At 49.4% G+C, this 27,855-nt stretch overlaps 1 protein-coding gene across 4 annotated transcripts in view; it reads left to right on the top strand.

Moving 5' to 3' along the window:
• Window positions 1-27,855, top strand: part of TNIK (TRAF2 and NCK interacting kinase) — a 162,972-nt gene that overhangs the window by 68,992 nt on the left and 66,125 nt on the right. For all 4 annotated transcript variants that reach the window (XM_080410540.1, XM_080410541.1, XM_080410538.1 and 1 more), the window contains exons 3-4: window positions 16,635-16,691; window positions 21,488-21,613. In XM_080410540.1, the coding sequence (XP_080266666.1) occupies window positions 16,635-16,691; window positions 21,488-21,613 (183 nt within the window). The remainder of the gene's footprint in view (window positions 1-16,634; window positions 16,692-21,487; window positions 21,614-27,855) is intronic.

Raw genomic sequence — 27,855 nt, 5'->3', positions numbered from 1 at the left:
TCTTCAGGGTAGGTTTTATTTGCCGGGTCCCATTTCTGCCTTGTCCAGCATGTTAATGCCTTGTGATCCTGAGGAGACAAGGAAAGATACCGCAACAGAAATTTTAGGGGGTGCGTGTGGGGCGAGTAGGGACTAGATTGGTGAAACTGGCAGTTCTTGATCTGAAAGGTACTGGGAACCGCAGCCTTCAGGGGATACCTCAGCTCATCTGTTTCAGAGATGGATAGGAATTTGGATATCTGGAGGAGGGAAACAAAATGTGAAAAGCTTAAAAAAAGAAGAAAAGAAAAAAGAAAGGGACTTGTAGCACAGGTGCCTAATCCAGTCCAGAGATTTGTGTTTCAGGAGTTTTGATGAGGGCTCATTCTTTTGTCTGAAATTACTCATCTTCCTCCTTTGTTGAAAGTGCTGGAGGCTCACAGCTTGTAGGCAGTGCTGATGAGTTGTGGCTTCTGCAGTCATCACCTGTGCAGTCACTGGTGCCGCTGGTATTGCCAGTGACTTCGCTCCTTGGGCCCGTCACCACTGTAAGCAGTAACCCCAATTATTCACTTGTAATTAAATAGCCAGGATGGATTTATAATGGCACTGTGGGCTTCCTGGAGTGAGCTTGGTTGGAGGCAACATCTAGAGAAGTTACACTGGGGTCAGCAAGCACCACCCAAGTGACAGGCAGGAGCAGGGGGCTGGAAGGGAGGGCCCGAGTGAGGGGAAATGGCTGTCCTGGGTGTGCTTTCTCCCAGCTGAAAGATTTCTTTCCACGCTTCCGTGTTTCATTTGTGAGAATTACCTCGTGCAACTTTTAAATCCTCAGAGAGTGGGAAGGGGAGGGAGGAGGTTTAAAGGCAGACTGGTGGGTCCCAAGCCAGGTGTTGAGGAGCACTTACATCTATCTTGCGGGGGGGACACTTTGAAAGCAGTTTTGTTTAGGGACAGTGATGGTGGTACCGTCATCTGCGAGGGAGGAGACTGCTACATCAGCCATAGAGACAGTGGCCCAAAGCTTTGCAGTGGCGTTAATGTCACCTGCGCTGCCCTGAGAGCTGTCAGCCTGAGGAAGAGGGGCCAAGACCCAGTGCTCCGTAGGGTGGCTGGTCCCTGCACCCCACGTGCTTCCCGTTTGCTGTTGTCTTGATTTCCATCAGGAAACGCTTCACTGAGAAGACTTCCTGTTGGAGGGCGATGCCCTGAGTGCAGATGAGTTGGGTTTGGGGAGGGGACAAAAACATTCTATCACATTTGTTTTGTTTTCCGTGTCATCCAGTGTCTAATCTTCCGTTTCCATGTGATCGACTGAATGATGGACCACAGGGGTACACAGGTCTTCCCTACTGTACCCTGAACACGGGTTTTCTCTTACAAGTCTGACACTGGAACGGCGCCGGGGGCTGGCTGTGCCGGGGCACAGCTCTGCAGTACTGCAGCGTGACAGAGATCCACCTCTCCTCATTTGCCTCTGCTGCACTTTGCATGTTAAAAACGCGTGTTCCTATTCAGCATGGACTCATCTTTGTGATACAAAATCAACCTCTGCTGGAGGAGCTGTTTTGTTCAAAGGGATCTGCATGTGCCTTTGTGAGGGGAGGGAAGGAACGTCTTTCATCTCTCGTGAGGACCCAGGCTGTAGAAGTACACCCTGGAGAACAGTAAATGACTGGATGTAGAGGCACATCCAGAGGTGTAAGTTCACAGCTTCCCAGAGCCTTTGCTGTAGACATCCTCTGCTCCTCACAGCACTGCTCCTGGCGGAGCAAATGCAGCCTTGGCATCTCATGACCCTCTTGGTATCTCCCAGGTGCTTTTGCCCCCCTTGGAGTCCCCATCAAAGGTTCACCTCTTGCAGAAGCCATCACCATGAGGAGCACCAAGGCACACCATCTTTGCCTCAGCTCTTTACCTGCATCAGTGCTGAATGAACAACAAAAAAAAAAAGGGCCAGATGCACCTTGTGGCTCCCTCTGGGAAGTGCGATGCTCATGGAAATATTAGAAATTAAATCCCAGGGTGATACTTCTGCAGCCAGAGTGTCTTGCTGAGCTACAGCGGTGGGAGGGGTGAGGAATACCAGGTGGTCTGACAAGTCAGTTTTCTGCTCTGAAAGCAAAGGGGCAGGTTATATTTGTGATGATATTTATACAGAAAAGCACATGTGTTAATGGACTTTATGCTAATTTTATAGACATTTTCATGCTGGTGTTAAAGGCTCACATCACAGTTTGGGTTCTGGTTGTTCTTGAGAGTGTGCCAGTTTGGTGACAGCTGACGTGGTGGTTCAGAAACCCTCTGCCTGCGAGGGGCTGGGCCGCCGCTGCTGGCCCCGGGGAGCAGGGAGGCAGGGTGGCTCTGCACTGCCCGGGGTGCTGCCGTCTCCTGCTCTCCCTCCTTCCCTTGGTGGCCCAGGGGGCTTCAGCGTCCCATTTTGGGGCAGTTTACCCCCTGTTTCCTGGCTTCCCCTGGGATAGATCAGTAGTAAGTGAACGCCTTGGTCATGGGTTGGGTTGCGAGGAGGTGGCACAGAGGAGAGGTGTTTTCCTTGGTCTTCATACGGCAGTGCTGCTTTTGATCTGGTAGATGACCTCCTGTCATCTCCTGAGCCCTCTCTGCCCCTCTGCCTGGGCTTGTCACTGCACACCATGCTGGGGAGCATGGGGTGAGCGATGGAGCCCTCGCATCCTCCTCAGTACCAGCGTCAGCACCAGCCGCCCCCGTTCACATGGCGATGGTTAGGTGGAGGGTGAGGTCGTTGAGGAAAGCTGATGAGATTCATGCAAGGCAGCACGTGGGCTGGTGTAAAGGATGGAGAAACTGGAGAGGAGAGCCAGGTCCTCAGCAGTGCTTTGCTGGTGCTTGTGAGGTGGTTCCCATCTCTTCTTGTCTTTCGCAGTTGGCTGGAATTGATCTTGGGATCCCCTTGGATTTGGGGAAAGACCCTGGAAACAAAGTTGCCCTGGATTACCCCTCCCTAATGCTCTTTCTGCCTCCGGCTCAGTGTTTCTGATCCCTCCTGCTGGCCTTGCTTGGTGGTTTCTTTGGAGATGCTGGAGACCGGCCGGTCCCAGTGTCTGTATGGGAGAGAGCCAAGTCCCTTGCATTCACCGCGGCACCGGCACCCTTGCTGGGCTCACCAGCTGTTTGCACTGAGGGTTTAATCTGACCCTGGCGAGGTCCTTTGGAAAAATCCTTTCACTCTGTGACAAGGCTTCTCTCGTTAAAATCATTAGCAAAAATGTAGTGTCCCCATTTGCAGAGCCACCTCCTCCGGCACCGGAGAGGGGCTTGGTCCTTTGCTCTTATGGGCTGCTCGTTTCCTCTCCGATGCAGCCCAGAAATTAGGTGGTAATAATTTAATTTTATCTTTTGCCCTTCATATTTAAGCAAACCTTCCCCTAATCCTCCATAAATGCTGGCAGCTCCCTGTGTTCCGTTAGGAAATAGTAGTCCGCTGGCAGAGCTGTCTGAGGCCGGGGCTGAAGCCTTCAGAAGCCTGAGTCATCTCGTAAAGATCAGCTTTTAATTACAATTTCCAGTGCACTTTTTAAGCAGTCTTGTGGAAATGCTGTGTAGGAGCATTTGAATTACAAATGTAAAGAAATTGTGCTTTTTTTTCTTTTTTTTTTTTTTTTGTAAGTCTGCTGGGAAAACAAAAGCCCTCTGCTATAGAAAAGAAAATAATTTAGAATTTATGGAGTGCTGTTGTTTGAAGATGCAAATCGGGGCTCTAATGCAAAGTATGGCTGCATGAGGAACAACTTCTTTTATTCTCAAACATGTTTCTACGTCTAGGCAAGGCTTTGGAGGCTTTTTGCAATATAGCATCATGCATTGCGTCATCATCATGGGGTAGCTGCAGCATTATTTTACCCTTTTATTGAAGGACAGAGTTGAGCAGCAAAGAGCCCAATCTCTCCCCCAAGGCCAAGGGCAGTCAGTGGGGATCCAGGAATAGCACCCAGCAGCTCAGCTCAGCCTTGGCCCCACTTCCCAGGAAAACTGGCCTATGCCGTGCATGGCTGGCTGTGCTTTCCCTCCTTCCTTGAAATTTAAGACTCCCTAGTGTACTTAAAAATCAACATTAACTTAATAAAGGTTCTAATATAAAGGCAATTTATACATCCTGTGAAGTGTACCAAAACTCACCCCCAGCTGTGGGCGTTTGAAGGAGCAGGCAAATTGGCAGGCTGGGTTTTTTTTTTCCCTGGAAAAACGTGGGGAAGTCTTTCCTTGCTCCTGTGCTTTGGTGGACTTTTCTGTATCACCTTTGCCTGCTCCGTTACAGATGCCCTGAATACCAAGCAGCAAAACCAAACTGCGGTTTTGTCTTGCAGCCAGCTCGCACTGATGGGAAAGATCTTGAATTTTTAATATGAATCTGCCTGTAACATATTGATGGCTTTTAGTTTTTAGTGCTTAGCAAGCCCTGATCCTGCTGGGAAGGGGTTAAAAGCCTGCAGTGGCCTGAGCGGGGTGGCATGTTGTCCTGGCTGTAGGGGATGGGGTGGCCTGGGATGCCTTTAGGTATGAGCAGGAAGCAGCTGGTCCAGGTGGATGCTTATAAAGCTGTATCTTACCATTTTCTTAGTACAGCTGAAATTGCAGGTTCGTGGTGTGACTCGATGCAGCGCCTGGCCTTGGTTCCTTCCGGACATGCCTACAGCATGGCATAGTCCGTGTGGATTAGCTGTGGATGAGGTTTCACACCGAGCCTTTCAGATTTCCACTAAGATCTTTACCCAGTGGAATAAAAGGCCATCACCCCCTGCCCATATGTGTTCTCCCGGCAAAGCTGCAGGCAGCCTCTGAGCTGCCCACGTTCCGGCAGGCGCCGCGTTTCGGGCTGCTCCCAGGGCTTTTTTGTCGGCTTTGTTTCACTTGGCAAGTAACAGCGAGTAAAATCCATAGCCTTCAGATGGTTCCTTTAAACTGTACCACATTGATTTGTGTCTACACGTGTTCTTGCCCTGTAAATAGGGCCCTTAATGGCTAGGTAGCCCTCCTGCGTTGATAACCATGGCAGGCAGTGGCTGGAGTCCCTTAATTACCAAACAGTGACGTGCTGTGCTGGTGCTCGGCATGTCCCCGAGCGCTGAAGGTAGCAGGGATGCTCGGTCCTTTCTGGCCTCTTCCCACTCACTCCTGAGCTGTATTGTTCCCATGCGATCCCTGGTACTGGCTTAACCTTCCCCTGCTAATCCCAAGTCCTCCTCCTCCTCCTCTCCTCCCTGCTTTCAAATCTCTGGCTAAAGCCCCCCCTCGGCTGCGCTGCCTGCTGTGAGGCTGGATGGGGATCCTGTGCGGGGCTGGAGGGGTTTTTTTGGTTCGTGGGGTATTTTAGGGCTCCCTCTTTTCCTAGAGGAGCCCTCGCACCCCAGTTTCTCTATTTTGCTGGGAAATATGGATCACTGAGCACTGGCTGTCCCAGGAGGAGGGTCCTTTGCCCAGCAAGGGCAGCACGGTGTTGCCGTGGGGTGCGTTTTGCAGGTCTGTTGGGGGGGGCAGGGAGGGGCAGTGATCTGCCTGCCTTATTCCGTAATGGAAAAGCTTTGCCTGGCCAGTGCAAGGGTGGGAAATGCCTGCTTGAGAGGGGAGGCTTGGAAATTGAGAAGCTATAAAAGCAATGCAATTTAATCTGCTGATCAGCTCTGTTGATCCTGACCTGCAAGGCTGGCTTAGGTGAGCCAAAGTGGGGCTGTTTGGCAGCAGTCAGAAATCCCATCTTTATCCCAGGCAAAGCAGTGAATGCAGGTGTGACGTACGTAAAGCCAATATAAGGATAAAGGGGTCTGCATGTCGTTTCTCAGGCTCCCTTTTCCAGTGAGTGCTTCTAAAATTTTGCTACCCAATACCTGACTTGCTTAAAGCAGCGGGCAACATGCAAGTCTTGACGGAGCCGAATTAGTATGTATGTCACATAGTAGTGCTCTAGGCACGGCTGGGTCTTTTAAATCAGTAGAACATAGGCAGTTCAAAATGTTTATTGACTCCTGACAGTAAGTGACTTGGAGTAGGATAGGATGGACAGTAAGTTGTCAAGGCTGCTCAGGGCAGACAAAAACCCTGGGGGCAACTCTGGATAAAAGAGTGTGATGCCCATCTGCCTTCAAGTATGTGAGGTCTAAAATTGATATTTGAGCTGACATAGAAATGTGCAACCACGGGGTCTGCAGTATCTTGAGTTACAAAACCGTTGGGCTTAGGGGAGCACCATCGTACTGGATCTGGGGCCACTTGTGGCATTCTTACACTTATTTTTCCTAACGCTAAGACCTAAGTCACCCAAGAGACACACATGAAAGCTTCTGGCAGCTGTGGCATTTTATCCTAAGCCCTATGAAATGTTAAGTACCTTTATCAGCTTGCTCTTGTTATTTCTACCACTCTGAGAGAGGGACTTGCAGCCTTGCTAACAACTGATGAAGCCTGAATGTGTGAATTGGCTCAGATGCCAGCTGGTCTTGCCACATGGTCAGGAATCAAGGTGGCTGGACCTGTATTGATCCAAGTGTTCGCAGGACTGGAGAGGCTCGGAAGGTGAGGCAGTGGAAGGGTTGTAAGGGTGTCTTGCTTAGAAATTGGTTGAAAGTAACTGGACAAATGTCCTGGGTCCTGCCGCACAGGTTCGGCCAGCAACGGGGCTGGGCCTCAGAAGTTCAGCCCAAATTTCTCCTGGGTTTGGGGTGTTCGGGTTGGTGCACAGAAGAAACTGGTAGATTTGTGTACAGGCTTCTTTCTGCAAGCTGAGAGATGTGGAGCAGGTGAGGGTGAGAGAGGCAAGAGCCCCGTTTAACTGCCTGGATAACCCCCCCCACCCCCCCCCGAGGTGTCTGGTTATCAGATCTGGAGAGATCTGAGGTGGAACCCCAGGAGCTCATCCTGGGTCATTGTGTCTGCAGAGAAACACAAGGCCGTGGGGGGATGTGGGGCAGCAGATGCAGCTATACCATGCCGTGAGCTGAGTTAAAGGAGATACTGCCCTGCAGTTACATGTAGAAACAGAGGGAGCAGGAAGAACTTGGTCTGGGAAAGCAAGCCGGGATGCTCAGCCAGCTTGGGTAATTCACGTGGACGTGGACATGGTCATGTTATGCCATTGGCAATTCAATGAAATGCAATGGAAGCCCTTCATGGAAAACCACCGACAGCCATAGAGTTAAACTTCCTGATTAAATGGTTGGGAAATCACTGCAAATAGATTTGGGCTTTCTTTTGTACCTAGTTTTCCCTACGTAAGAACAAAAATAAAAAATAAAAAATTCTCAATTCGATTTAGCTGACGGATACTTCCGTGTTACCCGGCTCCCCCGTGGCTGTCTCCTGCCACCAGCGCCATCCGTCCCCGCTATCAGAGAGGATGCTGAGCACTCAGGTTCGCAGGGGGGGGTTCTCCCCGCTGTTTGTTGATTGAACAACCACCTTGCACTTTACATGCCACCTCCAAAATTGGATCTTGCTACTATGAAACTCGAGCCGAAGTCAAGCAGATGGCACTGAAGAGGTGTTTCAAGAAACCACATTTCCATCAGCATGTGTAGTGTTTTTTCCGCAAGGGCCATTTTTTTTTTAACTCAGCTGCAGTTTGCAAGACAGTTAGTGATTTGGGGCATGGATTAAAGAGCAAGTGAAACTTCACATGTGGAAGTGCAGCTGTTTAATGGGTGGCACAGATAAATGGGGTACCAAAAGCCTGAGAGGACTTGCGGGTACCTGCGTCTGTCCGGTCTTCTGGGATGAATTGCCGTGGGAGGCAGCAACACACGTTTGCAGGTATTAAGCCCTGTCTGCCCTGCAGCGGGGAGCATGTTAGGAGCAATCTGTTTTGAAGGAACCATTTTTTTTTTTCTACAAATACAGAAGAAACAGCAGCAGCCCTCCCAAAGCATGTGGTGTGGTGGAGACCTTGAGGGTGCCCCTGAGCTCTGGACACAGCAGCTCGCTCTGAGCCCAAAGCATACGGTCTGAGGTTGTGAGTAATTACAGGGAAGGGCTTAGCTCCCTGGTGCCCTGGGACATCTGTTCCTGTATCCCGCACAGGGCCAGCTTCACCTGTGATGGGAAACTGGTGCCCTGAACTGGGAGGGCTTGTCGTGGAGTTTGGGTTTGAATGTTGAAACCAGTGTGGTTGTGGCACGGATAAAGCCGATGTGCCCTGGGACCGTGCGGAAGTGGTTGGCTGTGGGGCAAACTGGGTCACATCTAGCAAAAGCACATGGAAATGGGCGTCTGCCTGGTCTCTGTGGACATGAAAGCTCCCTGCTGCAGTCCAGACCTGGCCAGCTGTGTGGCGGTCCCCCGCTACAAGTCAAGCAGCAAGGGTCTGGAGGAAGATGTCAGCTGGTGGGACAGCCTGGCCCATCGGAGGAGGCTGTGTCTTTCTTGGGCCACCCCTGAGAGCCAGGTGCCTGCCCGCAGAGGATGGGGTGGTCCTAGCACACATGAGCAGCGCCGTTCTCCCGTGGCTCAGTGCTTCCCACCAGAAGGAGCGACCTGGTGCCGCGGTCGGAGACGTGGCCTGTGCAAAAGGTGCCTTGTGGGTCTCCTAAACGCGGATTTAATTTTAGTTATGAATACTGCAGCGTTGAATAGGCAGTGATGTGAAACAGAAGCACAGTGGGGGTGTTAAAGGGTGGTAATAACATGGCTGTCATGAACTAATGTTACTGGGAACAGGCTGTGCTGCCTTCATTTAGCTGCAAAAATGTGCGCTTGCAGAGCAGCTGAGGAGCCAGGGCAAAGGGCGGATGGGCTGTGCCGGGGGGGAAGGAGCACCCCCAGGGACCTGCTGCCCTCCCTGCCATGGGGGGCTGCAGGCGATGGGCTGCTGCCCTGGGAGAGCGCGGTGGGGATTGCCCCCGCGCCGGGAGCTGCCCTGCCTGTGCTGGGGCTGCTCGAGCAAAGAGCAAAGCTCGCAGGGGAGGGCCTGGGAAAGCTGCCAGGGGTCCAGCAGCAACTGGCGGCATCCCTCCATCCCGCTCGTGCTCCTTTGAATCCTGCTGCCTTCAGTGTGGAACCAGCTCTGGAAACGTTTTCCTGTTAGTCTTTTTTGCTTTTTTGGTTTTTTGTTTTGTTTCGTTTTTTTTTAATACATTGCTCTTTGTCAGGACCATCTCTCCCTAGTCCTTTGGTGCCTCGGCTTTCCATAAGCTGTTCCTTAAACCCACCTTCGGTGTATTTGCTGTTGGTTGTTGATCTCTGTCTGCTCCATGCTGTTTTGCTCGGTCCACTCGTCTTCCAGCCTAGACCTGCTCTCGTTGAGGCTTTGACCTCCCTTCAGGAGAGCAATGCTGGTTCCTGTGTCCTGGGAAACCCCTGCCAGATGCTGAAACATCTTGAAATCTGGCCTGCCACAAGGTTTCCTGTGACCATGGAGTGCAGCTCTTCAAAACCTGCAGCTTCAAACACTTGTGGACAAAATCTGTGCACAGTCCTTAGCGTGAAGCAGATACACAGCCCCTCGTTGCCAGTTTGCTGGTGTTCCATGGTGGCAGAGCCACAGAGTTGCGCAAGTGCCTTCGAACCAGTGGTTTTCCCTGGGTGGAATTAGAAGGGGTGCAAGCAACATCTAGAGAAACTTCTGGAAGGATCTGCGATCTCTGAGGCTGATTTAGGACCTCTTATGCTAGTGGGTTTATCCACGGAAGAGGGAGACCTCTCTGTTCGTCTTGATCTGGAGGAAGGCTGGTGTCCCCGGCCTCCTTTGAACTACAGAAGAGGGACAGGGCACAGCATGGGTGCAAGCGTCGGCGTGAGGGATGTGTTTCCCCCTGTGTATAAGGAAATAGAAGATTATAGTCTTGCTAACCTATATGCTATAGTGCATGCTATTTCTGGACATTATTAATATTCTAATTTAACAATTTAGCATGTTAATCTAATAATCCTGCTGTCTTTACTTAACATCAGACCTATTGTGGAGCTGCAGTAATGGAATTGCAGCGCTCTCAGCTGCAGAGCCCTGATCAGAGCTTGGATTGATACAGAGGATTAGAAATACTTCAGTGCAAAGGTCAGCTTTGTTCGGTCAACACAGAGCATTAGCTTGGCCCTGTGCGATTAGAGACGTCTGCTGGGAGGGGATTTATGCCTTTCCAAGGGGAAGCTCTGGTAGTTGAATCTAAACTGAAATATTAATAACAATGCCCAGCTGAGAAGAACCAATTTAAAAAAAAAAAAAAATCCAAACCCTTTATTTTTGTTTCTCTTTGAGTTTTTTAAATGTTTTGCATGATTTTACTTTTTAAAATATTGGCAAAGATGGCAGGTGTAAGGGAGGATCACCTGTCTGTGACATTTGTGCTTGTCCTGCTCGGTGAAGGTCTTGTGCTCTCCAAAAGCAGCGCAGGGGGTGGCAGCAGGTTGGCCAGAGCTAAAGAGCCACGCTTGACTGAGCAAGCAGCTTTCTGCTGGAGAGCTCAGGGGACAGAGGAGCAGCTCTGGAACCATCACTCGGCCAGCAAATGAGATGTCGAGCATTGGATGCACCTTTTCATCTTTTTTCATAGGGTTTCATTTCCGGTGTCAAAGCGTTGGAGTTTCAGGCATGCCATGTGTATGGGAGGGTGCTGTTTGCAGAGAGCGTGTCGGAGCCGGGGGTGGCAGAGGGTGCTGCAGGTAGCCCCATAAGCAGGTGGGGTTTGCCCCAAGTGGAAAGGAACAGCATCAAGTCAGCTGTGTCTTTGAGTGCCTTGGGGCAGCGGGGTTGCTCTGAAGCTCTCAGACTGTTTGAGAACCCAGTAAGTGATGGAGAGGTGGAAACGCGCTGCTCCCGAAAAGGGCAGCACAACCTCCGCTGCAAAGGGCAGAGATTTTGCTGCAGTGTTTGGCTGAAAGGCAGTGAGATGGGGCTGAGTCCCTGGCCAGGGTGAGGACCAGGTCCCCACTCTGCAGGGTTGTCCTGAGTCCCCAGGGGCTTGAAATCCCCCTGCCACTGGCTGGGGTTAAGTGCAGGCAGGAACAATACGGCCTGGCTCACCATCGCTCTGTTTTAATCAAGCAGATATTTTACTCCTTGGTAAAATAAACATTTTTCCCATCCTGTTATATGACTCACTTTTTCTTAATGCTGACCTGGTATTCAGAGTATCTGATGTTTTAATTACCTTCTCAGAAACATGGATTTATTTCAAATAAGTTTGAAGAGATGTGTAAACCAAGTGCAAAGCTAGAGTAAATCATTTACAAAACAGCTTCTTTTGGAGTTTGCTGGACTTTCACACTAGGATAAGCCTAGTTTTCTATCAATAAGTATTTTAACCTCTTAAACTAGTTGGGGGTGGGGGGGTTGGCACCCTGAAGACTCGTTTTCAGTGGGAAACAGAGTACATAAATGTGCCTATACTCTGTAAAAACCGAGAACAAATCACACCAGGTGCTATAAATGGTCTAATTTACTGCAGGATGGCAGTTTAGATGCACAGCTCCTGTTGGAAGGCAAAGTTCCTTCTCCCAGGAAAAATTGGATGCAATTTTCAATGTGTTAGTGCTTAAGTGCCTTCACGCTAAAAATCTTGGACCGAGTCCCCGAGTTGCCTCGGACTACAGGAAAACAAGGAACTGGCAGGACGTGGAGCAGGGACCTGTGTGAAGTTCTAGCCCGTCCCAGGAGGGCTCTGCTGCAGAAGGGCTTGGATGCAGAATGGGGTCAGGAGCAGATGAGACTCATCAGTGAACACCTTGATGGTGCATCTGCAGAAGTAGGGCTTGGCAAAGAGTTTGTCATAGCTAGCACATACCAAAAATGATGTGTTAATGTAGAAAAATGTACTGATGATTTTTCACCTGGCAAAATCTCGGTGTTCCGTGCCACTCGTGTTGTAGGAAGAATATGTGCGTGCTGGAGTTGGTGGTGTCAAGGATGTTCCATCTAATGGCATGGTTTAGAGGCAGGACTTGGCCAGTAGAAAGGGCAGTTGTTGGGTTGCTGGCATCAGCTCAGTATTTTAGCTGCAACAAAAATGTAATGGAAGAAAATTAGTTTGGAGGTTTCTATCCTGCCAAAGTGGTGATATTTGGACTTTTATGAAACTTTTTGTTATTTGTCTCAGTTTCCTGAGATTTCTGCATGAAACTGGACGTTCCTCCAGTTACACTTTCTCAGCAGGGAGGGCTGGTGGGATGGTCTTGTCCCAGTAAGGCTGTTGGTGTCAAAATTTCTGCAGTGCCTTTCAAGAGCACCCTAATCCCGCTTGTTCTAATATTTACATGTTACATGACTAAGGGCGTTGCAAAACAGCTGGATCCGAAGTGTTTTGTCTATCAAGTATCGGATGTGCAACAGGGTTACTGCATTAAATGCCTGCTCTGGGGATTGCGGGGGGGGTGGGGTGGGGTGGGGGTGGGGCTGGGTGCCCTGGCTGGCAGGTTGAAGAGGCGATGCTCTGCCTGGCTGGAGGGAATGGGAAGCTCTGCCTTTCTCCAGAAAGTGACAGTTCTGGTTGTGTCCCACTGGTTGCAGCAGGTGGCAAGTCATGTATTTTGTTGAATAAACAGGAGCAGACAGTGGAAGTTAAGTAAATACGGTGAGATTCATTGCTGGGTACAGAAATCACAGGCTTTGCTTGAAGGCGATGTGCGTGCTTGTGCAAGCAGAATTCTAAAAAGCAACAATCAATCATCTTGTTTCTGTCCCTAAAATGCAGACTTGAATTTTGGGCAGGGTATGCAGGTTTTGTGTACGAAGGCTGATATTGAGGCTAGAGTTTATTTATTTAGTAAATATAATGCCCAAATGCATCAGCTGATGTTTAAAAGCATTTGCTGATGTTCCTTCCCATCGTGTGCGGTTCCGTTATGCGTTACGGAGTGTGAGGACCACAACCTTTCAAGAAAAAACTTGTGGTGCCTGCTTCATTTGCAGAAATTAGTCTTAATACTTGACATTATCAAGTTAGCGATAGTTGATATAACATTTTGAGAGTAATTAGGAGCATGAATTTATGCTCAGATGGATGTTTAATTAAAAACTGTGGCAGCTTTGAAGTTCACGCTTGAATAATCTTGGGGCTGAAATGTGGGTTTATACCCAAGTGAACCTTGACAGCAAATCTGGAGAGGAAAAATGCTTTAGTAGCTCTGATTTCCTCCTATTTGTTTTACACCATCGCAGCCATCACGGTGTCTGTAACGGTGCCAAATTCATGAAGATGAAAGCAGATCGAGCAGTTCAGCCAGCACGTCGCGTAGCCAGACGCAAAACCTGCTTCAGGGAAAGGAGCAGAGAGATGCTGGAGGATATTTGTGTATTTGAGACATCCAGGAGCCGTACCTCAGGTGAAGCTGACAAAGACAGCAAGAATACGCAATGTCACTGATCGCTAAAGAGCAGCTCAGCTCCGTTTCTGCAGGCAGGCAGGTGACTGAGGGCAGGCAGGAGGCAGGGAGGGCGCGGAGGGCAAGGGTGGCTGCAGCAATTGCTGCTGTCCTCCTGCCTTCCTTCACTCCTGTCACCAAAAACGGTGATGGTGGTGTGGTCTGAAGGCTCAGAAGTGACTGCCTTACCCTGGAAGGATCCCAGTCCTCCTGGAGACTTCACCTCTGGGCTGCTGCACCCTCTCCAGCATCCCCCGGACGAGCTCCCAAGCACAGGGGCACCCAAACGGAGGAATTTTGAAAAAGCAGAGAATGTCCATTGAACTTCAGTGAAGGCACCTGCACTCTCACCTGTTTTAACCCACGTTTGCCGTTGTGGGAGCAGGGAAGACCCCAGAAGCAGGAGCTGGGCTCAGTTGTTGTGTGGTTTTCTAGTGGAGGTCCCTGCTGTGGCAATGATTTAAAGGAAAAAGCCAACATGTTTTAATGGCTGGAGGACACGCAGGAGGCAAAAGCATTGCGACGGGGGCTTTCTAGCACTTTTCTTGGTCTTGCTCACCCAGTTCCCATTTGCAGCTTCCTTCCAGTAGCACAGTATTCACACTGGACAGTGTAGTGCTTCCCACTCGTTAATTAACAATTGGCTTTGGCAGAAATAGCTGCACTGCCTGGTCCAGCTGGATATTTTGGAGGGACTGCAGGGGCACAGGTGCTCCTGGTCTTGCTCCCCACCTGTGGGCATGGGCTCTTGTTTCTGTATGGCCAACCTGCAGGAGGTGGTTCGTGGCTGTGGAAAGGGTTTATTGCTGCCAGCTGTGACACCTTCCAATGTATACAGGTGGGATGCTAATTTTTTTCCCCATATTGCATCTATCACTTCCAGTTCTCAGCATCTTTCTCCAACCTGTCTGTACCTGTATTGCAAACAAAAGAATGGTGCCAGTAGGGTGAAAATCAACTGGTTTTCCTAAAACCATATATGATTATTTCATCAGTGCTGGGAACTAGGTATGTTGAATTAAAGGGGACAGTTAACTGGTGAGAACATGCCTGGTTTCCCTGGATGCAAGTGGAAATCTGCCAGGATGAAGCTCAACAATCCATTGCTGTGAACAAGCTGTACGAAAAAGAAATCTTTGTTATAAGATCCAGGCTAAATACTTACTGGTTCTACTTCGCCTGATTTTTGCATGACTAAGTGTCCCTCGTGGCTTACATTAACATAAGTTTCAAAGTGCTTTATTTTGTTTTGGTAAATGCTTACACAATATTCTTGTTCTTACCTTCATCTGTAAATATTTGGGAGGTGGAGGAGGCAGTGGCAGATCCCTGGGAGAAGGGTGGTTTGGGCACGTGGGGCTCCTTTCCCCCTTAGCCGACAGCAGAGGTAGGCAGCAGCGCTCCACCACAGCAAGGCCGGGGCACTGGTTAAAATACAAAACGAGGTGGTGATGTGTCAGATGAAGGTGGGTATAACTAGCAAATACATGGCTTGAAATGTCCCAACTTGCTTCCCATCTTCCTGCTCCGTCTCATGGAAGATGCAGTGTGCCGTGGCTGTGCCCGGGTGTATCCCTTCCTGGTGCTCTGTTGGCTTTAATTAGAGAGTCGGTACGCGTGGGGGCTTCCTGGCCACGCAAACAAGGATGAGTTTAGGAAGAGGAGGATTGAGTTTTGCACGTCATGCTGTCTAAATAGATGGTGTCTAGCAATTTGCCTCTCCTTCCCAATGGCCGCATCCAGGGGATGCTTCAGCCGCAGCCCAGTGGTGCTGGGCTGCCTGCGCTTTATTATTTTTTATGTTGCACGCTTTAAAATAAAGCTCTTTATCTACTGTTAGAACATTCGGTTGCTCAGGACATATAAATTGTGCTAATAAATGAGTGAGGAGCCCTGGTGGGTGAATTGGCTTCCTGGTGAAGTCATAAATTTGGAGAGGATGATGCCGCCGTGCTCTGCAGCTGGTGCGTGGGTTTGCTCCCCAGCACTGTGCCTGGAAACCCGAGGGGCTGGGGAGAGGTCCCTGTGTCTGCTAATTTGGGGTTCTTGCTGGAGGCAAGGTGGTGTGAAGGACCATGTCCAGCCTGCGGGAGGGCTGGGAAACCCAGGCACAAACCCCAGCTCATCAACAAGCATGCTGATGGGGGGGTGGGGGGCTGGTGGAGCCTGCAATTTAGGAAAAACTCCTATTTTTCCCTGTTCCTGCCATGCTGCAGTTTGACCCCTCTCAGCCTCTGCTCCTCATTATCCTTGGTGTGTTAATTATCAGTGCTGCGGGGCAGGAGCTGCTGTTCCCTGTGTGTCACGCCGGGATTGGCGTTTGCTGGTTTTGCTGGAGAAGCAGCATCTTGTCCGCTGACTCTGCCCGCTTTGTAAGCAGAGCGCGTGCCCTCGAATGGAGGGGGGAGAATGATTTCATATGAGCAATTTTAATGCAATGTTGGGTGATCCATTTCTCGGGAGAGGAGGAAAGGCTGGGATTTGGCTTGCTTGATAGCACTTGTATCAGTTTTAAGACCTGATCAACAGTTTGGGCTCTTCATAGTTTTCCCCATTGCTTCCAGGCATTTTTCCGTTAGGACTAACGCAGTCGAGCAGTGTGCAACAAGCAGTTCATTGCAGTGATTTGCTAATTTTTCAGTTGCTGAAAACAGAGGAGGCCATACGTGTCAACGGGCTTCTGTTCCCATGCTGGCTCTCAAGCATCTTCTCTGGATGCATGCATGCATGCTCCCAGCCTGTGCCAGCACCAAAGATGGGGTTACTTCCACAGCCAAGCAGCAAACCTGATTTTAAAAACCTCTCTAACCTGCTAACCAAGGCTTTTGCAAAGTAAATAAATGAGTGGACAGTGTGCATAGTGGTGCCCTGCAGGCTGCGAGTCCCTGGAGTGTCCCCAGGTCTGTGAGAGCCGGGGCTGGGACCCAGGGGACCGAAGGCAGTGCCCAACCAGCACATTTCCATCATCACCAGCAGACCATTTCCAGCCGAGTCATGCTCTGTGCTAAAGAGAGGCCCCAAGCTGTTTGGGATTTTTTTTTTTTTTTTTTTTTTTTTGCATGGCTGAGCATTAAAGGCTATTTGCAGCACTTGTTTGCCAGGAAAATACAGCACTGAAGGCCCTTTACTAATTAATTGTAATGGCAGGAGGAAGGGGAGGGAATTGCTTTCCCATCATGGCTGCTGTGAAGATGCTCTTGAAAAAGCAAAAAAAAAAAAAAAGAAATGTGTGGATGCTGCCAGGATGATGAGATTGTTTAAGGATATTGTTCACTGCAAGGAAAACATTGCCACCAAGCAAAACAAACAAACTTCTCCTTTTTCTTTTGCAGGGTCGTCATGTTAAAACAGGCCAGCTTGCTGCTATTAAGGTTATGGACGTCACCGGGGTAATGTATCCTCCTCCTCCTGCATCCTTAAATTACAGACAAGAGGGGAAGGGGAACAGGGTGTGATAACGTGTGGGGGTTGGTGGAAGGCTTATGTTCCTGGGAAGCGAATCCCTTTGCCTTAATGTAATATGTGCCATTAAGAGGTTTTGGTTTTAATAAATGTGAGAGAGAAAAATAAATCTGGAAGAGTTTTGGAGATTAAATAATTTTATGCTGAAACAAAGCAGCACCCGGTTCCAGCAGTGGACCTTTTGAATGTGTTAATAAAATCTGACAGAAATCCTAACAGGATCGAGTGTTCATAAGACATTTCAGTTTCTCCACATCCATGTTTTGCTTTTGTTCGCCAAAACTATGTGCCAGTATTGTTATGAATAACTTTTACTAGGCAAGTTAAATTCCCCCTGTGCATCCTACTGATAAAGAGGAAAAAATGGATCAACTTGGTCTCAGAAATGTGGCTCTTTTGAAACTTGTATCAGACTAAGAACCAAGAATTTACAAGTTACTAAATGAATAACAGGATTTAGGGAAGGAATAATTTCACCATTTCCCAGTGGCCATAAAAAAAAAAAAAAACAAAACAGTGGAATTGCTATGATCCCTAAAAAACTAAACAGATGCATTTAGGAAAGACGTGAAAGTGCTTGTTCTTGAATGATTCTTTTTTTATATTTTTTTTTTAAGTGCAGTGTTGTACCTCCCGAAGTTTCTGCCTACATAAACAATGCTAGGTTTGGGAGTAAGAATGTGTTTTGTCTTTTATTTTTTACTGGAATAACACATTTCAAAATTTAGGACCCAATCCCAGTCTACCCACCTTATTTTTTGAATTAATGTTTTTAATTAAGCTTTCAGGAGCTCAGCACATACAGAACTGGCTCGCTGTGAAAGCAGTCAGCTGGCCTCAGGAGTATGTCTTGAAATACCTTAGATACCGTGGTGTGGTATTAGTATCTGCAGGACCTTCATCCAGGTGCTTGTGTGCGCTAACGGGTGAAATGATGCGTGGAAATAGGTCTGTAAATGTGAATGAGATTTGTTTCTGTTTACTTGCAATATCTACAAGTGCCATTTATCTAGTTCTCATGGGAAGCAGGCTCTAAGGGAACGGGCAGACCCACCAAACATAACCCCAGGACATAAACAGCAGTGAGGTTCCCGTGGGATGAAGTCCGAGGTTACAACAAATTTAAGCTGAGAAATCAGAATATTACTTTGAGGCCAAACAGGGGCTTAAATTTGAGTCCATACTTACTTTGGTGGTTTTAAAATACCATCCCTTCCGAGCAAAGATGTTGGAGAAAAGTACCCCAAGTCTGATCCCACCATATAACCAATATTTTCAGCCACGTCTTTTAAGTAGATCTCCCTGATCTAAAACTTTCCTTTCCAAAGCAGGGTCTCACATCTCTGAACGTGCAAGGTAGTAAATCAGGTATTTGGCATGGGGTGTGTTGTTGGGGTATTTAATTATTTTCCCCTTAAGCTGCTTATAGGTGTATTAAAACATGTCAGCAGTTTTTCTTTTAATACATAAAGTCAGTCCTCGTAAAAAAAAAACAAAAACAAAAACAAAACCAAAACAAAACAAAAAAAAACACCAGAACAAACCTAACCGAACTTCTCTTCTACCCCATTGAATACCTCATGTGGTGGCTTCTCAGCTTGAGTGACCCCAGTGTTGTGTGAGTGGAGAAGTAACTAGCTAGCAGGTGGCAGCAGGATCAGGTGAGGTGCAGGGGTGAGACCTCCTTGTCCTCTGAAGGGATGCCACCGGCCCATAGCCACCAACAGAAAGCTGCTGAGAGAGCAGGACCAGGCTTGGGCAGGGCGGGCGATGACCACAGCGAAGACAGAGCAGAGCTGTGACGTGGTAGGGGACGGACTGTGCCCCACAGCTGTCGATGCTGAATTCAGATCTAGAGCTGTGTCCTGCAACCACTGCAGGAATGGTCCCAGGAATCACTTCTGGAGTCATTTCTAAAGCTGGTCCCTGAATCGTGCCTACAGCCACGTTTGGCACCCAGTCCAGGCTGTGGTGTCCACTCCAGCCCTTCACCACCTCCTGAGACACACTGATTTCAGCGCTGCCCCTGCTTTGTTTTGTCCAGATATTCCATCCCACCTGTTTTTCCAGGATGTCCCTGATGACAGCTTGTCTTTCAGAAGCATACAGAGGACAGAACTAATGTGGTCATCCCAAACAAAGCCATCTGCAGTTTCATGGAGGAAGACTTTTGAGTGTAAAGCCCCAGTGTTTTCAGTGAGCTCCCAGCCAGTGTCTCATCCCAGCCATGTGCCTTGCACTAAACCCACAAAGGCTCCTGATGATGATGCTTGAACTCATCTATGCTCTTGCTAATTATCTTTTAGGGAAGATTGCAGCGTAGAGGCCCTCAAATTACAGCACTTGATCAGTTTGGGCAGCCGCTATCTCTGAATTGAGAATATGGAATCATTTTCCAGGGACTGGTCCTGCTATATGCTGCGTGACCTGCTTCCAGCGATGGATGTAACAGAATTGATTGACAGAGGCAAAGCACAGCAGCAAAACCTGGTCTGTGGGCTTTGTCAGTTTGGGGGCTGGAGGAGTTGCAACAACTTGCTGTGCTAGTGCCTTTATCTCCCCTCCCTCGCTGCATTTGCTGGTGGTGATCGCTGGCAGGGGTCCTGCTTGGAGCAGGAGGCTGGGCTGGAGACCCCGGAGCCTGGCCATGCAGAGATGCCCTCGGGTGCCGTCCACAGCTCAGATGCTCTGGGGTTTCCCCTGGCCATTTTGAGTACTTCAGCTTAAAGAGGGACTCAAGATAAAACCTTAGACCACGTGTCCCTGTGGCTTATCTCCCTTTTTCCTGCAGAGCCAGGCGTGAGGTGGGGGATGACTGAGGAGCTGGCTAGTGGTACTCGGGGAGCTGGTGGGGTTTTGCACTGAGCACTCCTCCTTGCTCCTAGCACAGTTGAGCATCCAGCTGCTTTTTTTTTGTTGCAAAGGGCTTCAGTGAAAAAAACAAACAAACAAACAAAAAAAACAACCCTCTGGGGCTTGATAAACTGTGTTTATTCCCTTGTTTCCTGGGCAAATGAAAACAAGTGAAGTTGTGTTGATTGCTTGAAGGAAAGAGGCGATAAAGGTCTTCCAGTAGAGTCCCCAGGTTTTCATTGTAATGTTTGGGCCCGTTCCTCATCCTCTTTGGCACTTATGCTCTCCATGTTCTTACCAAAGATAAAATTGGAGGTTATTTCTACAAGGTCCTCCTACCTACTTTCATGTGTTCCTCCTGTCCTCATCTTCACTGTTCTTCCCTGAATTCTCTCTCAGGAAGACCATAGTCATTAACTCCCGTTCCGTGGTACCTTGGGAAGAAAGCCATGTTCCCGTCCGTGTTGCGTGACACCTGGGCAGGGAGCATTGCTCTTCAAGCAGAGCTGCCCCTGCAGCTTCGCTGTTCGCCAGGGGGTCTTGGCCTTTGCCCATTTGTAAAACTAAAGTCAGGATGAAGCAGATGAGGGCCACGAGGGTAATAAAGAAGAATAAAGAGGTAACAGCCCTTCTAGTCCTTTTGTAATAAAACTTATTGACATCAAGGTGCTAACTGCTGCTCTGCAGCCCGTGGAATTACAGCAGGCTGGATTTCGGTCAGCTTAAAATAAAACCAGGGCGTGTTTGATGGCTGTGAAAGCAAAGAGGTAGAACATCAAAACGGGTATGGGCGCAGTTCCCCTGCCTCGGCTGCTTCAGCTGTTGCCGCTCTGCAGACGGGACGGAGAGGGGCCGCGACAGCCCACGGGGACGGTGCTTGTCACCAGGGCTGAGTTACTCTGGCAGAGAGTTTGCAGACAGTCAGCATCTGCCTGCTCCCTGCGTGGTGCCACCGTGCCAGCAGTAACACCTGGTGTCCCCAAATGTCTTGTGCTGCTTCCAGGGTGGGCAGGAGCGGCATGTCGGACGCCGGGATGCACTTCTGCCGTGCCATGGTCTCTAGAAAACCGTCTTGGGCCTTTGCTGGGTCTAGGGGTGCGTGCTGGTGCATTATTGGGGTAACGCAGGTATGGTTCAGCTTCAGAGCAGCGTGAGACTGGTGTAAATTATGATATGAATCGGAAAGGGATTAGTTTAAAAAATAGGGAGGAATGTTTAAACTGCTGAAAACACGTAATTTGGCTGTGATGTCAGTCTGGCACTGGTGCACCTCTGGATGGAGAGCGTGTCTCTGTGCGAGGGCTCAGTTCTGGCCAGACCTTGCTTTGCTTGGCCAGCCCCTCCTGGTGGGTCCTTCAGCCCTGCCGATACTCAGCTGCTCTGGGGCTTCCCAGGGCTCGCGCTCTGCTCCCACTCGTGCTGCAGGGTTTGCAGCAGCACACAGGGATGGTCGGTCTTTAACACATGTGAGAGACCTGTTGCCTGTCTTAAATTCGGCCAGCACCTTTGGGATCCTGCTCTGGAGGAGACACCGTGATCTGAAGCGTTTTGAAACAACCTGATTTCCATACTGCCTCAAGATCTGGCCAGTTCAGGGTTCAGGAATGCAAGAGGGAAGGTGGCAAAGCATGGGTTTTCTCCACAGCTTTTTGCTCAAGGAGCAATCAGTTAGCCCCTAGCCCAGACTTCAGGCTCCCAGGGCTCTGCTGTAAAAGCAGCTGTGAAAAATGGTGCAAGGAAATTTGGGAGAGGTCATTCAGAAGTGGGGTGCTTGCAAGTTCACCCATGTACAAAGAGAACTGAGAGCCTGTGAAGTTCAGTCTTTTAGTGCCTCTGGTTTTGTTTTTCTTTTCTTTTCGCCTCATCCCAGGATGAAGAGGAAGAGATCAAACAAGAAATTAACATGCTGAAGAAGTATTCTCACCACCGAAATATTGCTACATATTATGGTGCTTTTATTAAAAAGAACCCACCAGGAATGGACGATCAGCTCTGGGTAGGTTGCTTTCTTTCCTTTAAAATATCTGGTGGGTTCTGACACACATCTCTTACTCCATGTTGTCCTTTTAGCACCAGCCATATTGCACAGAAAGCCTTATTTTGCATTCATCTTTTTTGAAGTCGTGGCTTTGAAAAAACTCTGCACTGCAGAGTGCTTCTCCATTTTGCCATAAAATCTTTGCAAACTGACAATAAAACCATTTTTATTCTGAATTGTCATTAACAATATTTTCGTTACAATATTCAGTTGAAAACTATTCTGTCCTGTCAAAATAAATGCATCCAAAAAAAAAAAACCCACTGTGGGAGGGAGCCAGGAGTGTTGCTGGGAAGATGGAGACTGAGGGGGGGTGCTGGGTGTCTGTGATTCCTGCCAGCTCTCATCACTGCTTCTCGTGGTTAATGTTTCACAGAGCCAGTGCAGGCCAATAAAGAGGAGGGGGACGGCAGAGGGAGGGCAGGAAGGTTTGTGGCTGTTCAGCCATTTCAGTGAAGATGCCTCATGTTGTCGAAGGGCTGCAAGCTGCTTTGCCTCCCCATAAATCCTTGCCTGCCTCCTCCCACTGCTTCCCTTGTCAGTGGCTTCTCAGTTATTAATTTGGCATTCCCAGACCACGGAGGACAGAGTTGAAATCCACCGTCTATCTCTGGAGACAGCCAGAGCATCAGAGCCCACCTCCTCGCTGGCAGCTGATGCTCGCAGGGGCTGGGCAGGGCAGCAGGCACCGCAGGTTTGGGCGCCAGGCACTGCCATAAGGGCGATGAAAAATTAATTAAAGATACTGTGCTGTATTCTGAGCTTGACTGTGCTGATCTGAGTCTGTGGAGCCACAGCCTGCAGAGCCCGTGGGCGTTGGACCAGCCGTTTCAGACCCTGCTTTCATTAGGGCAGTGTTGAAGAGAAGGCTACGTTTGAGTTATCTTAAATATAACAGCCTGGATGTTGTCCTGTATTCTAAATAGCATTTATTTCCTCAGTCTTGTAAAGCCAGCCAGTTCTGACTTACCCGCGGGTGGTTTCCAAAGTTTTTCTGTGCCTGAACGAGATTGCTGGAGTGTTCAGTGGTAACGAGTATTTATGGTTCATCTGGGAGACTATGGAGATGCTGAAGAAGAGCAGCGGCAGGTTCTTTCCTGTAGTTTCCATGTGATCTAGGCTTTATTTTAGCAAAAAGTCCAGTGGCTTCAGCTGTTGGCCCCTGCATCTGTGTGCCAGAGCATCAGGGGCAGCAGGAACCTCGGGGGAGCTGGAGAATATTCCTCCTGGGACAAAGACAGAGCTGATGGGCTTCTGCAGCGCTTTGTTACCCGAGGCTTTCTGGTACACGGAGGTACTGGGAAGACTTGGGGGCTTGGACTCCAGGGGATTTTCTTACACGGGTGTTGGGGTTGTTTTTGGTGGGAACTCTTAAAAAACATGTTCCTTGCAGCTGGCCTGGGATTCAGTGAGGAGAGAGCTGTCAAGCTGAGAAATGGCTTTTTATCCCGTGAAATTCCATTTGGCTTCAGTGGGTTTATAATCTGTTTATTAAAAAAAAAAAAAAAAAAAGTAAAATAGAAAACCAGCCCACAATATTTCCCCTTGTGCTGCTGGAATGCCTGGGAGGGGGAAAAACTCCACCAACTGTGTGCCAAAGCCCTCAGCATGAAGAAGGCCCTCCCCAGAGCTGGGCTCTGCTCAGTGCCTTTGTGCTGCTTGGGTCTGGGGTTAGCATGGGCTGGCCAGGGAAGAGCGTTTTGGGGTGATTTTTTTTTCTTTCCTCCAGCTCCAGTGCAAAGAGCTCTTGGCATATACAAGTTTTAATGGAATAATGGGTTATAAATGATCTTCCCAGCTAGAGCAGCCCAGATTTCCAAAAATAAAAGCTCAGTAGAAAACTCCTTAGATTAAGAGAGGCTCCTTCATTGATCTCCATCACTGTGAAGCAGCAGAGGATGCTGCACCTGCTGTATCACCTTCAGGTGCCCAAGTCAGGAGGAGAAGCTGGGTTTTCCCCAGCGGGTCACCCAGCCGTGTAAGGGAGAAGGTGTTCATCACCCAGCTGTGCTGCTTGTCTTGTTCCCTGGGAAATGCAGACTAGGTAATCTAAATTCTCTTCCAGACCACTACCTCTCTGCTCAGCTTCGGGGCCTTTCCCATGGGCTAGTGAAAAAAATTTGTGCAAAATCGTGTGAGGTTTTTCTAAGTCGGTGCCCAGCGCTGGGGCTGGCCGAGGTATTCACTGTTCACGGGAAAGCTCCCCGGCCGTGGGGGAGAGGTGTGCTGGTGTCGCTGTGTTAAATAGCTGTTGTTTCAGGATCTGATTGAATTAGGACTTGTGCGAACTCTATCAGTCTTGCCGCACAGATAAAGGCTTGTTTATTTTTCATTGGCCCTTTGTTGAAATAAAACGGTTTCTGATAATGCCCAAGTAATTCTTTTTATCGACATTCAGGAGGCTGATACGGAAATAAAAAACAGGGAACTCTTTCAGTAGAGATTAAGATCTCTGGAAGCACGGCGGGCTTCTGACATGAAGTATTGTCATCGCTCCTGCTGCCGTGATGAGCGGGTCTGTTGATGCTGCTTCTCCATTCAACAGCAGCCACTCGCCCTGAAAGATGAGCTTGCTAAACAATTGAGTTTTCCTGAAATTAAAGAGCTGCATGGAGGATATTTTAGCAGGTGGCAATGGAGATGTGCATCACAAATCTGATACATTAGGGGAAAAAAGGAAGTAAAAGTCGTAGGGACAACCTTTTATGGAACGTTTGGAAAAGTAAAAAAATAGGAGGTAGGCTTATTCCTGTGTTGGAGAAAGTGTTGCTTTCTGGGGCTGCTGTGGACCTTTGGGAAGGATTGTGCCTGTCTCTAGCAGAGACAAAGGGGTCATCCCCGGGGGAGCCTGTGGTGCAAGGGGGCAAAGAGAGGGTGGGCTGCAGAAACCGCACCGGGGACGGTGAGGACCCAGTAATCAGTTAACTGCTGCTTCTTGGAGTTATATGCATTAAATTTCCGTTGCTTATCTCAGATCTAAGGTATGGATTACCAGGCTGCACATAGCCCAGGGGAGCTGGTCTGAGATAATTTGGGTGTGGTTTTGGCAGTGGGAGCTGGGGCATTCATTAGGAAGTGTGAACTTGATGGGGAGGTGACCCCATCCCAGAGGACCCCCTCCCCAGCACATCACCCACCCCCATGGCTGCTGGAAGCTGCAGTCTCTCTGCTTCGTTCCCATACGTTAACACACTGTATACATCTGCAGGGTGATAGTGGTGCCACTCAGCTCCATGTTTGCCATCTGCCCTTGCCATCCACGGTGCATTGAAACCACAAAGGGAGAATCGCTGCCGTGCATGGGCGGTGGGAGCTGTGCGGAGCGTGGGGGCTGCGTGGCGGCTGGCAGCAACCCAGGGCAGAGCCACCCAGGGCAGAGCCCGCCCGGTGCGGTCCCCAGGGGCCGCTGGCGCTGGCTGCCGATGGATGGCTGCCATGGCAACCCTGCCTGCACCCGCAGCCGCATCTGTCACGAAGAGGGGGGAAATTGCTAATAGGCAGGTTGCCAAATACTTGCTCACGGTGAGCACGGTGGGGTTGCCTCCGGTGCGTCCCCTGCAGTGGGTAATCCGGGGTGATACGGAGGGAGAAGGAATTTGGGTGTTCAGAACCGACAGCTAAGTCAGGATGGTACTGCTGCAGCTGTGCAATGCTCAGCACTGTCACCGCGTAGTTGCAATGTGCTTTTTCACCACGTTGAGCTGTAGGGACCCATTGAATCGTGGCAGGGTGGTTTGAACAGAGTCACACTGGGGATCTGGAGAATGAAACTGGGGGCAGCAAGGCTCCGTTGGAAATGGAGCACAAGCCATCGAAGCACTGGGTTACGCCTGTGCAGCTTGGAGCAGGATTGCTGCTAGTCTGCTTTAGGCACCGAAGAATATTTTGGGGCAGTTGCTGATAACTTTGCATCGCAGGAATTAAATCACTGAGGGGGACAGGTTTTGGCTGAGCTGTAATTCTCTGTAGTCGCTCCAAGCCCTGCAGTCCCAGGTGAGTGCCGGGGAGGAGCGCGGCTGCTGCTCCAGCCCCCGACCGAGAGCCTGGGGTTAGCAGAGAGGCTTTCTGCTGCTGTCTTGCTGAGTAAGCCAACACCATTTCATTCTCACTCCTCTTCAAAGCGCTGTCAGTGCGGTAAACACTGCAAGACTGTGAGCCCAGCTCCTTTCGCTGCCATCCCTGAGCCCAAAGCTTTCAGTCTGCTCAGGACCCGTGGTGGCACCTGCCCGCCGGCTCCCCAAGGGGCACGAATTGCTTGACTGCCCTCGAAGTGCAGGGAGGTGCGGGCAGGGCATGGCCAGGCACGTTGGTTATTGATAAGGCACGTCGGTTATTGATAAGACGTGTTGGTTATTGATGAACGTGGGTGAGAGCAGTTTGATGCTGCAGCTGGAGAGGGGAGAGCAGAGCAGCGCTGGCCCCGCTGCTCCCACCCAGCTGTGCTGTGCAGCTTCGCAGCCTGCTCCCGCTGTAGCACCGACACAAGCAATCGAAACCGAACGGAAGGATTTGGCTCACAGAGTAAAGGATTTGAATTATTTTGGGGAGTTCCTCTGGACAAGCTGGAGTGGGTCACAGTCGGCTGGCTTGGGGTTTCTGTGCTGGAGATGCTCAGGTTTGAGCTCTTCCAGGTAATAGACAGCAGTGGTGGGAGCAGAGGTCTTACTGGCCCTTCCCAAACTGGGGAAAGTGATGGTGGATTTGAAAGCTGCAAAGGCTCTTTTAAGGAAAAAAAAAAAAATCTTGAGACAGCAGCACAAAAGCAGCTGCTGCTTTTGAATTTGCCTTGCTTATGAAGTTTTCTGTCACTCTGGCATGAGAGCTAAGTAAATGCCAAGTGAACTGTATTTTAAAATACTTCGTCAATAAATGGGCTTGCAAATTGAATTTCAGAATATGATCTTACCTTTAGCCCATCTTGATGATAATTTTAATTATGCTTAATAAAAAGTCAATCTGTATTTCAAGTTTATGGTGTTACCACATCATGACTTCGTCCTTTAACAAGATTGTTGATGATGCAAGTGTGTGCAGGGCGAAGCGCTTGTCTGGAGGCATGGGGCTGGTAAGCAGGGATCTCAGTCTAAGTGCCATTTGGAGCCTTTCCCGAGTATACTAAGCTCTGCCCTAAAATCAGTTGGAAATTTTGTTTCCTTTTCTTTTCTCCTGGAAGGCTGTTGGTTGGTTTCCAGGCTAAATATACCCACAGGGTGTCGATACGTTGATACTGTGCCAGCCTTCTACCTTGTTCTTCTGCCTCTGGGGTGCTTACCCATCCGTACTGTTGACAGTATACATTCACGTCCCATAGCCATCCATCCCTTGGCTGGCTGAACAAGACCTCAGGTCCTCTGAGGAGACCTGCTCATCTTCCTGTACCTGCTGCAGCATGCATTGATCACTCCTGGGCTCCCATCGCCCGGCAGGGGACACCGTGCTGTGGGTGAGGTCTCTCCTGGCCCCTCGGGGGGACTCCGCCATCATCTGTGTTTCCTCGCTTCGGAGGCTGCATTGTACAAGCTGTAGTTGGGAATTCTGTCGCATCCCTCTGTCTGAGGGACAAAGGAAACTATAAAAGCGTGAGGGGATCACAGCGCTGCTCAGTGCCACAGCAGGCAGCTTTTCTCCCGTTCCATCCAAAACTTCTGGAAACGGTGATTTTTCACGTCAGGTATCCATCAGCTCTCCACGGTGGACGGGGATACTCGGGCAACTTTGTCATCTTTTTGCAGCTCATTTTCTTGTGCCTCCGTCCCGAGCCCCCTTGGCCCCTGCCCAGCTGGACCTGCCGCCTGCTGGTGCTGCCAGCGATCTGCTGGTGCTGGATATTTTCCTATGGATGTTATGGGACTGTGCAGCTCTTAAAAAGCCAGGTTGGAAACGCTCCCCCGGGAGTTTCTCTTCCCCTCTCTGTGGTTTGGTTGGTTTGGTTTTTTTCTTGAATCTCCAGGGTATTTCACAGTTACAGGTTTGGGATACATCAGCAGGTGGCTGTATTAGTCACCTCCTCATGCAAAATTAGTCTTTGCTCTGTGGAAATCAAGGGCCAGGTAGAGGACTGAGTGAACTTCCAGCTCCATAAAGATAATCCGGCACATTAACGGATGCGCTGTGTACTGTTAATGGGACGTCTTCCATCTTCTTTTAAGCATTGGGATTGCCGTACATAGCAAAGCACGCTCTTCCTCATCCCCCTGCTC

The sequence above is a fragment of the Falco punctatus genome (assembly GCF_963210335.1).
Source record: "Falco punctatus genome assembly, chromosome: 13".
NCBI lineage: Eukaryota > Metazoa > Chordata > Aves > Falconiformes > Falconidae > Falco > Falco punctatus.
Note: the sequence above shows the minus strand (reverse complement) of the source record. Positions and strands in the feature narration are given on the sequence as shown.